Source organism: Manduca sexta, chromosome 9, assembly GCF_014839805.1.
Source record: "Manduca sexta isolate Smith_Timp_Sample1 chromosome 9, JHU_Msex_v1.0, whole genome shotgun sequence".
NCBI classification, from domain to species: domain Eukaryota; kingdom Metazoa; phylum Arthropoda; class Insecta; order Lepidoptera; family Sphingidae; genus Manduca; species Manduca sexta.
The window spans coordinates 9,461,882-9,475,109 of NC_051123.1; the positions used below are offsets into that span (position 1 = coordinate 9,461,882).

The 13,228-nt window shown below is 43.3% G+C and overlaps 1 protein-coding gene across 5 annotated transcripts in view; it reads right to left on the reverse strand.

The window, feature by feature from the left end:
- Nucleotides 1–13,228, reverse strand: part of LOC115451202 (max-binding protein MNT-like) — a 48,386-nt gene that overhangs the window by 27,813 nt on the left and 7,345 nt on the right. Inside the window, exons 1-2 of one of the 5 annotated variants that reach the window (XM_037436849.1) lie at nt 9,670–10,350; nt 3,689–4,238 (exon numbers count right to left, since the gene is read on the reverse strand). The exons of 1 other annotated variant lie outside the window; for it this stretch is intronic. In XM_037436849.1, the coding sequence (XP_037292746.1) occupies nt 3,689–4,112 (424 nt within the window). In that variant the 5' untranslated portion in view covers nt 4,113–4,238; nt 9,670–10,350. Of the gene's footprint in view, nt 1–3,688; nt 4,239–9,669; nt 10,351–13,228 lie in introns of those variants that run through there. 3 more of the 5 variants (XM_037436847.1, XM_037436850.1, XM_037436848.1) reach the window with 3 other exon arrangements.

Genomic DNA, 13,228 nt, shown 5'->3' on the forward strand with positions numbered 1-13,228 from the left:
AATAACCAAGTATGGTCCTTCCAGCAAGACTCGGCGCCGGGTCATAAAGCTCGGTCCACGCAGTCTTGGTTGGAATCGAACGTTTCGGACTTCATCAGAGCTGAAGACTGGCCGTCGTCTAGTCCCGATCTTAATCCGCTGGATTATGATTTGTGGTCAGTTTTAGAGAGTACAGCTTGCTCTAAACGCCATGATAATTTGAGTCCCTAAAACAATCTATACGATTGGCAGTGAAGAATTTTCCCATGGAAAGAGTGCGTGCTTCTATTGATAACTGGCCTCATCGTTTAAAGGACTGTATTGCAGCCAATGGAGACCACTTCGAATAAGCTTTTTATATTTTTAATTGTTTTATATTTATGTATTAAACTGACACACTGTAAAAGTAATAAATGTTATTTGCAGTTAACAATTTTCTTTTTCTTTATTACAATATTTATGGCAAGACTAGGTACGTTAAGAAGAAGCCGAAAGTAAATAAACTCCTTATAGTAGTCGTTAAAGGTCAGCCCGTGGTTTTACTGCCTTTTTATGCTGCTCAGGAACTTTTTAGATATTGAAAGAGTTTTGGTAACAGTCCTAGGAGATTATTTACGAGGATTATCTAGTGTGGATAGCATTTACGATTAGTTTATTGAGCGAGGCGCTCCGGGATCTTATCACAATGACGCAATATACAATAAAGTGAATTTGTTTTGCATTTTTCGCTCTAGGTCATTGCGCTATAAGATCGACTTTTCCGAAGCTCATCCATCTGAATACATTTCATGTATTAACTAGGATTACAAATTATAAACAAGGTTATACTTGAAAATTCTAAATAGACTGTCTCGGTGGCGTAGTTGTACTGCGTGGTAAGGCAGCGCCCTGAAGACCTGGATTCGAATCCCAAGTCGGACAAAGTGATATTTGGGTTTTTCTGCTCAGTCTAAGCTCGGAGTCTGGAATCTGTGCCTGATATGGAGATAGGTTCACATATCACATCATGGAACCCAACACATGTGGCGAAAAGTGGGTGTCCTGGTTGCGCCTCTGCATAATCCTTCGGAGATAGTATCAAAAAGTATCAAAAACTAACATCACACGAGGTTTTGATACTTTAAAATGTCGAATCTAAAATGATTCTACCCGCAATAGTAAAGCGTATCAGCCTTGTCAAGTAATACAACACCGATAACTACCTTAGGTCTGAAACGATCACGTTTATTGTTAACAAAAATATGACGAAACCATTTGAAGCAATACAGTGTTACGAACTATAACCAGATTACGTGATAATTATGTGAACTATACAAAGTTATTCTAGACCGAACTGTTCAAGGATTGAGTAATTAAGTTCAAAGCTCTTTATATAGAACATTAGTTGAGACCGTGGAAAATAATTTTAATCAAAATTACCCGAATTAGTGTCATGGTTGAAGGGAGAGGCTTCGGGGATATGGAATGAAATTTAATATAATTAGCCAATCAGACACGTATAGTAAAAATTAACTTACTGGATCGTATTGGTATATGATAAAGAAAAATATAAGATTGTGGTTTTACGACTAGTCTATACAATCCTTGTTGTGTATTGACTTATTTGAGAAACCCAAAAACCATCAACATTCATAAGAACAAAGCTGATTATGGTTATGTTATCCTAGTATTCAAAGACAAACCAAGCTTTGTCTGATGAACTAAAAATGCTAGGCTCGCCACCGCAATATGGATTCTTCCTCTCATTTAATAAGTAATTATTTACTTATGTGCATTAAAGCCATATTAATTTATCGCTAAATATGGTAATGCATGCGAAGAGGAATTAATTATTTTAATGCCAAAGGAAAATTTTCGAAATTAATATTGTGGAATAGGAATACTTAATATTACTAATGCGAGCTGTAGACATAAAACCAAGCAACTTAGTTTAGCTTAGCTCTGAAGAAATATCACATAGATCATAGCATATTTTACGTAGTTAACGATCTCCACACAAGCATGAAAATTTATCTCAGCTATGCCAAACTTAGTTTTTTGCAACGTGTCGCATAGGTCAATATAAATTAAATAGATTAAGAAACTGCAATGCCCTGTTTTGAACACAAAACATTTCAATGTTAGTTATTATATTTAAAAACACAAATTTAAGTACATTAATTTCTTTTTCCTTGTATTCGAAACAAACAAATCACGCCATTCTATGCTTTAAGCACGTGCATGTGACACGTATATGCCAAATCAGCTACACATGGTATCGGTATGTATGTGTGTCACACGCCACATGTGTGATGTGGCGTTGCGTTACGACAGCGGCCTTAACAACGAGAACACCTTGACGGCACATGCATTGTTGTCATGTGCCGAGTGCTGACTACACTTCTTCCTGTATTCTGATGGCCTAGTACCTACGTAGGGATATTGTCTGTTGCCTGTTTTTAAATTTGATGTTTAAATTTGATTCTGTTTGCTAAATTTGACACGAACAAACACTGCCTTCTAATGTGTCTCACTGTCCCTGCCCATAGTCTAGAATTTTGTAAATATTACCATGAAAAAACAAAAATAACTTTGTTCATTAAAAAAACTAAGTATAATATAATTAATTTCGCGAGACGGTTCGCAGCCTTGTACGAAAAAAAACGTCGGAACAATGCGCAAGACCGGTGCCACAACAAAACCGAGCCGGATGTCGATTATATTATATAACCTACATGAAAACACTTATATTTGATACCTAATGAATATTTGAATTACATATTTAAAAATTATATAAAAAATATTAGCGCAAACTGGAAATCAGTAAAAGTTTACAAAATTAACAACTATGTTAATGGTTTACTTAGAAGCGTTCGTTTTTAATTTCATTGGCGCCGATTTACAACTAGAATAACTGGTTGTTACAACGGCATTAAAGTTAATGTAGTAAAAAACATTCGCGAGCACGTTACGTTATGTTATTTTCTTTTGTCAAAGCATAACAAACCGCATCAGAAAAACTTCTAGGAAAAACTAATGACACTGGTTTTGGCAATCGGTTAGTAAACGCTTTTACAAGTCTTTCCATTCGTAATATAATTTCGGTATCAATGTGGTTGTCAGATTTTGTTATTATAATAGTAAATGTAAATACTAGCGCCTAATGGGCGTATCCGTCGTGATCTTGGATGGCGTTGTACAAAAACAAGCCGAGGTCAGACGTAAGGCCGAGAGCTGCACACGCTTGCATTCGCTGCGAGTCTGTGACCTATGGAACGGCACGCCGCGCCGCGCCGTGTGCTCATACATCATGCCATTTAAAGTATACCGCTATGAACAATCTTGCAAAAGACTGATAAGTTGCTCAATTATGAAATACATTTATCATGAGTAAGTTTATCTCGAAGTAATCCATCTTTATTGACGAATTTAGCGCGTTGTCGACGCCAACAACACGGTACAAATGTCGCTAGTAAATTGATCAAAACAAACGCGATTCGAAAGTTGTTTACAAACATCGTGTCGTAATAACAGTGATAATATCCATATTAAAGAAAATTGTGTATAATAGGAGATAAATAAGTTGAGAAATGAGCTATATAACGAGGTTCGAAATAATAAACAAGAAGCAGGATCAATACTATAGATAATAGGGCAAATGAACCAAAATGGAATTCTTCAACTGTCTACAAACAGCATGTACAACGAGGGTCGTCAGCGATTAACTCACCTAAATATTCTTTAATCCATTTTTTCTTAGGCGGAGGTCTGGTGACCTTTTCAGGGGGTTTAGTTTGTTGAGGCGGGGCCGCGACGGTGGAGTTGAAGGTTGAAGTGGTGGGCGCGTCGTGCAGCGTGTCGGGCAGCGTGGGCAGCGCGGGCGGCGCGACCAGCGAGCCCAGCAGCGGCGGCGGGAACCCGTAGCCGTTGAGGTGCGCGTGCTGGTACTGCTTGTACGCCTTCAGCGTGATCGGGATCGGTTCCACGATGCTGCCGAACTCCGTTTCCATGGTGTTGATGGCGATGGTGTGCAGCGTGTCCGCGTAGTACTCGCCTGGCGCGGCCATCGCGCCGAACAGTTGCGCCTCCGCTCGCCGACGCCGGCAACCACCAGTGCCCGGTTTCACTTCGGTCGTTTCCATGAGTATACCCATTCTACGATGGGCCGAAGCGTTCGTTAACTGCGCACGTGACGCCTCATTGTCATTGGCACATGTGTGTCCTCAACATTTTACTTAATATTTACAGTTCACAATTGTTTTATTCACTTGTTCATAGTGCTGCGGGGCAGAGTAACTTTAATAAGGATGTCGGCTGTGCGTCAGCGGGTGCGGGGCTCGCGCCTACTGCCACCCGAAACCCTCGAAACCTCGCAACTTTATATCAAACTTCGTCAGCACGAAACACACCCCGATCCGTGCCTCCGAGGGGTGTTGACGTCGGACACTTGTGTAACCGGGGGACAATACTCCAAACAAAAAGTTATGGCGGAACTTTTTATGTAGACAGCGTAATAACGTGAACAATGGTTAAGAAACCTTCCTCGCCGAAATATTAAGTTAGCGATCAACGACTCGCATAAATTTTGATTGAATCAATCAACGACCACAAATGAATGCATGTGCAATTGTGCACGCCGCGGCGCAGTGAATGTAACAGAAGAAATACGAATCATTATCATATTGAGCAAATATGACATTTAGCTAAGTGAAATCAATACAATAGTCTCCGGCGGCGGCGGCACGTACTCGACACTCGCAAGAATGAGACGGAGCGCGGGCGACAGGCGCGGTGGCTACGAGTGCGGACACACTACGGAGCCGGGCAGAATGGATGGTGTGAAGCGAGCGAGTCAGCAGTCAGGCCGGCCTGCCGCCTGTCCGCTCAACAAGTGCGGCCTGCGGGGAGGGCGCCGAACGCATGGCGCGACCATTGGCACGTGCAATCACCCCGCCCCCGCCCCACACCTGCCGAGTCAGCGCCGCACCGCCCGCGGCCCGCGCCTGCCAGCGACAGACACTCTTAGTACATCCACCCACAACATGCGGCCCTGGTATCGCTCTCTACCGAATTGGCAGACATTGTGGATTTTCAAAACAAAAACAACCAACCAAACAGATCCTTCCTCTGTACCAACCAAGCTTTTCTTCTATATGCACATTGCACATAACTGAAGCGCTGATGAGTTTCTGTTTAATATTTTGAAAGAACCTATCTAAGTGCTATAGATTTTGTTTTGTACTCGTGTAGAAAACACAAACATAAACTTGTTTCAAAGAGTAACAAAATGCAACATTAATAAATATTATTCACATAAAACAGGCATGTCAAATTTCTTAGCGTATCTAAATTGTTTTTGTCCCATGTTTAAGGATCTGAATAAACGCCAGAAACCAAGTCGCAAGTGACGCGGAACAAAGCGAAATAACAGGTGTACGACTAAAAACTTTGTAAAACGAAGTGGATAACGTTATCGCGTCACCCAACGGGGGCTACACGTGCTAAAAGAAAGCATCGATATCGCCAATCGACGCAATAACAAGACTTTGCCGAGCGATAGAAACGTTCTAGATCACGAACAAAAAAGCCAGCCGATAAAAACTGCGAATTCTGACATCACACACTTAGGATAAATATGTAAGATGTCTCGTATTCAGAGAATAATAAAGTAGAAAATATGAATGTTTAGTCAAATTTTAACAAGGGGAAAAGAAAGTTCAGGGAGAACGAACGCCTAACAAACTGGATCGTAACGGAAAAACTACCAGGATGGCATGAACACGAGAAGGTAAAATGTTAGGTCCGGAACGAGGCCGGTGCCGCGCCCGCGTATCGGCTGCTGGCGGGCGGCGGGCGATCGTAAGCGTACACGCGCGCGTTATATAAGCGATACGAGCAACGACACGTGTCCGTGTTTATATTATGTAACTGTAGTTACCTACCGTTAACTATACACTATGCTGCACTATACATAGTCCGCCATCCGGCCTCATCTATCGTCCTATTATAGCAACAAGCTGAACCACGCTACCATCGAAACGACTAAGATGATTCTAGAACCGTCATTAGGCTTTAACTGGGCGTGTTTTTATTACTGGACATATTATTATTATTATTTATGACACTGCCTAGTGCCTCCATCTCCGTGGTACGTTGGACCGGTGCTATTTCTGTATACATAATAGTTTAATGTATTCTTGGTGGGTATATTATTGTAATTCTGTATGTCGTTAATGTAAATATATTTATTCAAATACGTCAACTTCCATTGGTAATGACCTAATTCTGTTATTTTTATCTTCGCAAATCCAGTCAGAGCTGGTTTTTTTACTAAGACTAATTAGTATTACCCAGAGTGCCAAATATGATATTTTTTGCGGTGTCGACCATATTTTAAAACATTAATATACATGAATACAAATAAAAAATTACGTCTGTGTCATTTGCATATTTTCTACAGACGAATGTATAATAAAGAAGCTAGTTGTCTGACCATAGCAACGAGTCGAACTACAAACTGATATTACTCTTTAACGGTTACAGTATTGTAAATCGCTCTGGTCGCGAAGTTGGATGGATGCACAATGCACAATGCACATACGTTTAAACTGGTGGAACGATTCGAAGCCTCTACTGACTCCACAAATACAACTGATCTGTAATCTAAAGCTATATTTTCCTTGAGAATGTATTACTTTAATTCCTTTAATTAAGTACTTTGCCTATACAGCTATTAGCCAATCCACGAGTCGACTCTTCAGTTCCTGAACCGTAACTCGACATATCTAATATCTTAAATTCTCTAATATGTACTCAACAATAAACAAAGTGAGTAAATTAAAACAAATCCACATCGGAGGCAAAGCTAAGACCATTACGCAAACATATGTGAAACCCAGTAAGTGTCCAATAAAGTAATATACCAATATACCCAATTAACTAACGATTGAAATTAGCAGCTAACGTCATCGTCACAAAGTTCATTTCTACCAGAACAGAAACGAGCAGGGTTAAGTTTTACTAAGCGTTTGACGACAAAGTATTTATATAAGTATTCAAAGAAATAGAGTAAAGGCTAAAAAAAGAAACGATATCTAGATCGAAGTCATTACGAAAACAACTTACAAAAAGACAACAAATGAACATCACGGCTTTATACCAAAGCAGTATCTGTCTAAGATATGCAATCATATGTGTTCCGTCCCATGATGTGATGGGGGAGATTTTATCACCATATCCAGTACAAATTCCAGATTCCCGGTTAATACTAAGTAAAAATTACACTTATATCATTTTCTCCGACCCGGGATTGACTTCGAACAATCTTCCAAAATATCACTATTGACTACTCTTACCGATGCTTTAGGAACAAAAAGACTAAAAAACGAGAAAGACCTATCTCACCCTGAACATAGAGACGGGATCACGGGATCACAAACAGGATTATCAAAAACTTCTAAGGTAATAAACATAAAAAACAGTCGAATTAAGAACCTCCTCCTTTTAAGAAGTCGGTTAAAAGTAGGAAAGTCGAGAGCAAGCTAATCACAATTGCTAACTGATAACAGGAGATCAGCAATGTACCGAAGATGTACTTTTCCTACCATGCTGACGTTAATATGTGATTAACGACAATATAGCTATAACGTCAGTTGTCGCTGACTAGTTGGTATGTGATGTATGCATTTTTTTATGTTGCGTAAAACTATGGATTAAATATAAGACCGTTGGTAATTGCGCAATAGTTTACGTTTTGACATTTGTTGCTAACCGAATATCGAAACTGGAGTAACAAGTCCTCATACTCGAATATAAAACCTCAAAAGGGATGCACTATTGACGCCTTTTAACCTACTACGAGCTACGAGCTACGAGCTGGAGGAAAATGTTGAGATATTTAAAAAAAAAAGAGAAATTTTCTTCACTTAATTCTGATTCTTTTTCTCTGGGCCAGGCGTCCATAGTTCTTCTGTCCGATAGTTAGAAATATACATCAGGAGACCCATTTGCTTTTTTGTCAGCTAATTTTATAACACGAAACTATAAACATCTACACGTGGAACTCTCGCCTGCACTCCTCAAGTATCCAGATGTATATGCAGGCTATTTGCTAAACCTTTTGTTCCCATGAGGGGATAGGTATGGTCCTATTGGATATACAGTGATTATTGACTAATAAACTTTATTGATAAACCTTTTTGATAGAGACGGCTTCATCATGCATGACTATCGGGCATACGCCTATTACTCAATACAGCCATAGTTACACCAAGTCAGATATCGTAAGTTTAGATTATACTACCATTAGTAAGAAGGAAAAAATAAAGAATATTTGTAGAGGTTGACTACTCTTTGCAAAATTATAATTTGTTTATAGCCTAAACTGAACCATAACTAACTTTACTTTTAAAACAAGCATTTTTTTGTTTGTAAATACAGCAGCTTGTTTTGCATCACACTTGATAAAATGTTATAGCAAGACCACAAGACTGAGTTAGAGGCTAGTCGTAAAAGAATTTTGCTGTGAACCATAAGTAAGACATACTGGAACCAGATAGAACGTAATATATTTAAACGCAACTTCTTCATACTTATCTATAATACGTAATTTTATAAATGCACGTGTAAATTCGAAAAATAAATATGTAATATGAATTCGTAAAGACTTTTAATTAACTGAGCATATAACAATGACGTCAAAAACATAATGCAACGGGTCAACACATACACACAATGCCAGCCAGGTGAACAAACATATTTCGCTAATTTTAAACATATACGAAATGTATACTAGGCGTAAGTGTTATAAAAGCTGTTTTAAAAATTATTGTTCCTTTTCTTGCTTGATTGGAAACAGGCAAAGTCTATAAGCGGCCCCACATTTTCGATTAATTAACATCTTTGCGATTTAAGACTTACATACTTTCCATAAATGCTTGGAATATTGTGGACGCAATTTTTTTACATACAAGAAGAAACGGTTTGCAATATGTTGTTATAAGTTAAATAGGTATACATAATATGAAATAAAAGTTTTTGCTGAAATCAATGTCATATTGCCATCTAACCTGCCGATACCAAACTACGATCGGCACAATGGTAGCTGGACCTTCGACATGTGCGTCGGGAATTCTGACGCCTTTCCGAAATAAATAAAGAAGAGTACGATGTTTAATCCCATCTCAGGTACATTGTGTAGATAAGACAGGAGTCTTAATAGAAATATCCCTATGAAAAAGTGGCTATACAGTGTTGCATTAGCGAATGCATTAGCAAAAAGAAAGCAAACGAACAGAATAAAAAACTCTCAGGAATCGTATACGCGAAGATACTGACGAAGGCTTCTCAGACGTCAAGGGAAATGATCCATCGTTGAGTGCAGTGCCTAATCACACGCACTATCTCATATCGCGTCACCAAGATACTTATTCATATAACATGTTACTAACCTACGTCATTATGTAACTGACATTTGACAACGATAATAAAAACCCCACCAGTGCTCTCGACAAAGGTTTACGGGCCACCGAAAAATTACAAAGAAAATATGAATCCTAAAGTAAAAACCCAAATCGTATCGGAAAATTATCAGCCCTACAGTCCGCTCTCAAACAGAAGAACGAGGTTTCGAGGTTTATTCGAGTTCGTAGAAGCGGTGCGTTTCATCGTCACTGTTACGATATAATATATTGGTATCGGTGAGAAGTTTACCAGTTACTGTTAGCGATCGGCTACTGAATTATTGTATATCCCTCAGAAATGTGGCGGAGGGGCGCGAGCCGCCGAGAGGAGGCCGAGAGAGTGCGCGGCGGGCGCAGGGTGCAGGGTGCAGGGAGCGGCCGGTGCGGACACTCGGCTAATTGCTCGCTGCACCGGCGTGCGGCGCTGCGCGGGCGGCGCGCGGCGGCACGGCGGCCCGGCGCTGCACGTGGGGCGCGGCGCGGCGGGCGCAGGTGCCGCCGACCTCGCACTATCTCGTCTCGACGTTCGAGGTCGCGATGATAACGCACGCTATTTTCGAGCGACGTCGTCAGCTCGTCGGTCGTGACCGTCGCCGACGCACCGCCGGATCCGAACACTCCCGGGACGGAAGCACGCACGAGAGAGCGCGCCGCGACGTTGTACACTGTACTGCGTACGGAGGTACAGTCAGCACGCGAGTCGGACCGGGCTGGCACTCGGCACGCGCTGCGTTCGATCAATTACGCGACATCCGAGGCGCAGAGCCGACCGCCGTCGACGCGATCCGCTCGACGACTGAATCGCCGCGGCTCGCCGCTCGTGGACCGGCTCCGTCTCGGAGGGCGGAGGAGGCGGGAGGTGCGCGACCTCCGGAACCCCGCACCGCCGATCGCCGCGAGTGAAACCGACGTCGGACGAAATCGCGAGGAGGACGGAGGGTGCGGTGCGGTGGCGCGAGGGGGTAGCGCACGCGGTCGAGCGCGACGCTCGCCGCTGCACCGCTCTCGGCACTTTACATAACGCGGTGCAGGGCGCGCTCGGGGCCGCCGCCCGCGCCTCGCGCCTCCGCGCCGCGCCGCGCGAAACGAGGTCGACCCGACCGCCGCGCCGACGCGCCACCGCACCGCCGGACACGCACAGAATTTAAAGAGGCTCGCGCCGCCGACCGCCGGCCGCCGCGCCGCGCCGCGCCGGTCGCAGGTGATGAAACGGCGGCATTAGCACGCAGATGACGCGCGCCGACAAGTCACTCGGTCGCCGGCGGAGTCACTGAACCTCGCCGCCGACGAATAAGGTGAATGGAACGTTGCAACCGAATCGCGGACGCGACGGCACACCGTCGCACCACCGCACCGCACGCCCGAGGTATCGCCGCGCCATGCGCACTCCTCATGCACAATGCCGTTTAGCTTTCTAATAGGACGTGGCGGGCGCGTCGCCACCGCCGCTGGCTTCCCTCTCAAACGTATTTCGCTAGAAAACAGTGGCATCACCGGTTCGTGCCGAACTGAAGCGGTTTTGCGTGCACAAAATCGTTCAAGCGGCTGACTCGTGCGTACATAATATTCGCAGTAGAAGTGGCGCGATTTGACATCACAATATGTGAATCACGCTCGGCACTACTGCGCAAACCGCAAACAAACACGTTAGCCCCAAGCTGCGCGTACTAGAGGTACCTAATCGTAATTAGGTGGCGCGGCGTGTCAATGGAGCGCGTTGCGTCACCGCTGCTGATCTGCTAAATAGAATTCGCAGGCATGTGGCGAGCGGCGACAGTAGTGTTGCTAGACCTGTTCTCAAATTCCGAGACTAGAATAAAAACTAGCTATAAGAAAACATTCATTTAACCTTTAGACCTAAATCGCTGTACTCCGACCGCGACATCCATAATGATCTGCTTTTTATTCACTGGCAGATCTTTCAAAAGTAACACGCCCAAAATCCATGTTACTTTCTCATAAACAGCAAGTTTTTCTGCACCCTGCTCAAGGCGCTGAAGTCGTTACGAGGCCAATGACGAAAAGGTTTAAAAAATGGGAGATTCCGCAGAAGCAGGTCAACTGGCAACACTAGGCGAGGTGTTGGCGCTGGCTGGAGCGACTCCCCCGCACCGCCCCGCGCCGACCGGCACGTGGTATCTACGTTGTTTATACACCACTAGATACGCCGTTATCGATGTGTACCGAAAATACTCGAACGCGTACGGAACCATGAACTCTAAACGGTTTGCGGAAGAAAATTGGCTCGGTGTTTCGTGAATATCGACGCGTGTAAGGTGCGTGGAGAAGGGCGATGGCGATGCGTAAGAAAACAAACTTATTGTCGAGACAAGCAGCGGATCAAGGGTATTCCCAAATATAGATGAGTGTGACACCCGCGTGCAGTTCCGACCGGCGCGGCGAGATGTAGCGCGCCGCACTGAACCGATGGAAGGGCGCTGTTTGAACTTACAACGCTTTCGCGATGCAAACTCACACCGTAACTTACAAGCTCCTGAACAACCAAATGATCACCAAACTGGAAACGACTGGGAACGTACGAGCACGCATCAATGGCTAAAGAAAATTCAACAAAAAATTAGTACCAAATAAAACTGGCTAAATATTTCCATGTTTAAAATTCGCCATCAACAGGAGGAAGGGGAGGTGGTATCTGAATCGCGCACACTAGCGCTGACGTGTGTGCAAGTGACAGGGACACGGTGCCACGAGTGCATGTTCCGATAAGGTAGGCCGGGGAGATGGCGCGCATGCGTTCGCCGGCTGACCTTGGCGCGGTGCAGCGTGCAGCCCGGGCCGTCTACACTCCCCCCTGCCCCGTCTCGCTCACTCACCGCGTTCCCCTGCCCCCCGACGCCCCGCCGCGCCGGTCCCTCCGCTCAGCGCGAGGAACGCTCAAACACTTCCCCACTTCTTTTACCTTTTGCACACCTGCAAGTTTATCAGGTTGCGGGGCAAACCAGCCTGCCTAGATTCTATTTCGGGAGTTAAATCCTTATTGCACGGAATGCTTTGGCCTTTGTTGGCCGAGGCTTCCGCGCGGTGCGAGCTGACATACGAGCTTGTACAGTGTACTTTGAGTTTCTAATTGTAAAACTCATACCATGATTTGCGACTGTACTATTTTTTTCAAATAACACAAAAAATAAAAAATCCCATAGCTAAATACGACACCGAATCAGACTCAAACTGACCACCGCTTGCCGATATCCAAAAACTGGTAGTGTATAAAATGGAATCAATAACAAAGCGACAACAACTCCCGACACGGGAGTCGAAGCGGGAACTGCGCGTGGCCGGCTCCCACCCACCGGACGTCGAGATACGAACACCGCCTGCGAAACACTGATTCCTGTTCAATTATATGAAACGGACGACACACGCACTCTAAGCATACATGTTCATAGGGACGATGGACTTTCTAGCATATTATACCGATGTTTTTACTATTCTTACAGCCATACTGAGTTTGTCACATAAACAAAGTATCCAATATACAACGCAATAACTTGCCCTTTTTAAATAACCGATAAACTAATTAAAACATTGTGCACAACATTCGAATAAGGCAAAACAATACCTAAGTACCTATGTATAAGATATTAATAGATAATAATTTCAACTGCGAAGAAGGCTTAGGGTAATTGTATACTCTTTAGGTTTGCCATAACACGACAAATATTTTGATCGAATATAATGAACTAAGTATAGCAACCAGTTGCAGTTATCATTGTAATATTTAGTTAATTAGGGATATATTATATAAAGCTATCGTGTTACCACAAGTAGATAATACCTAATTACAAAAA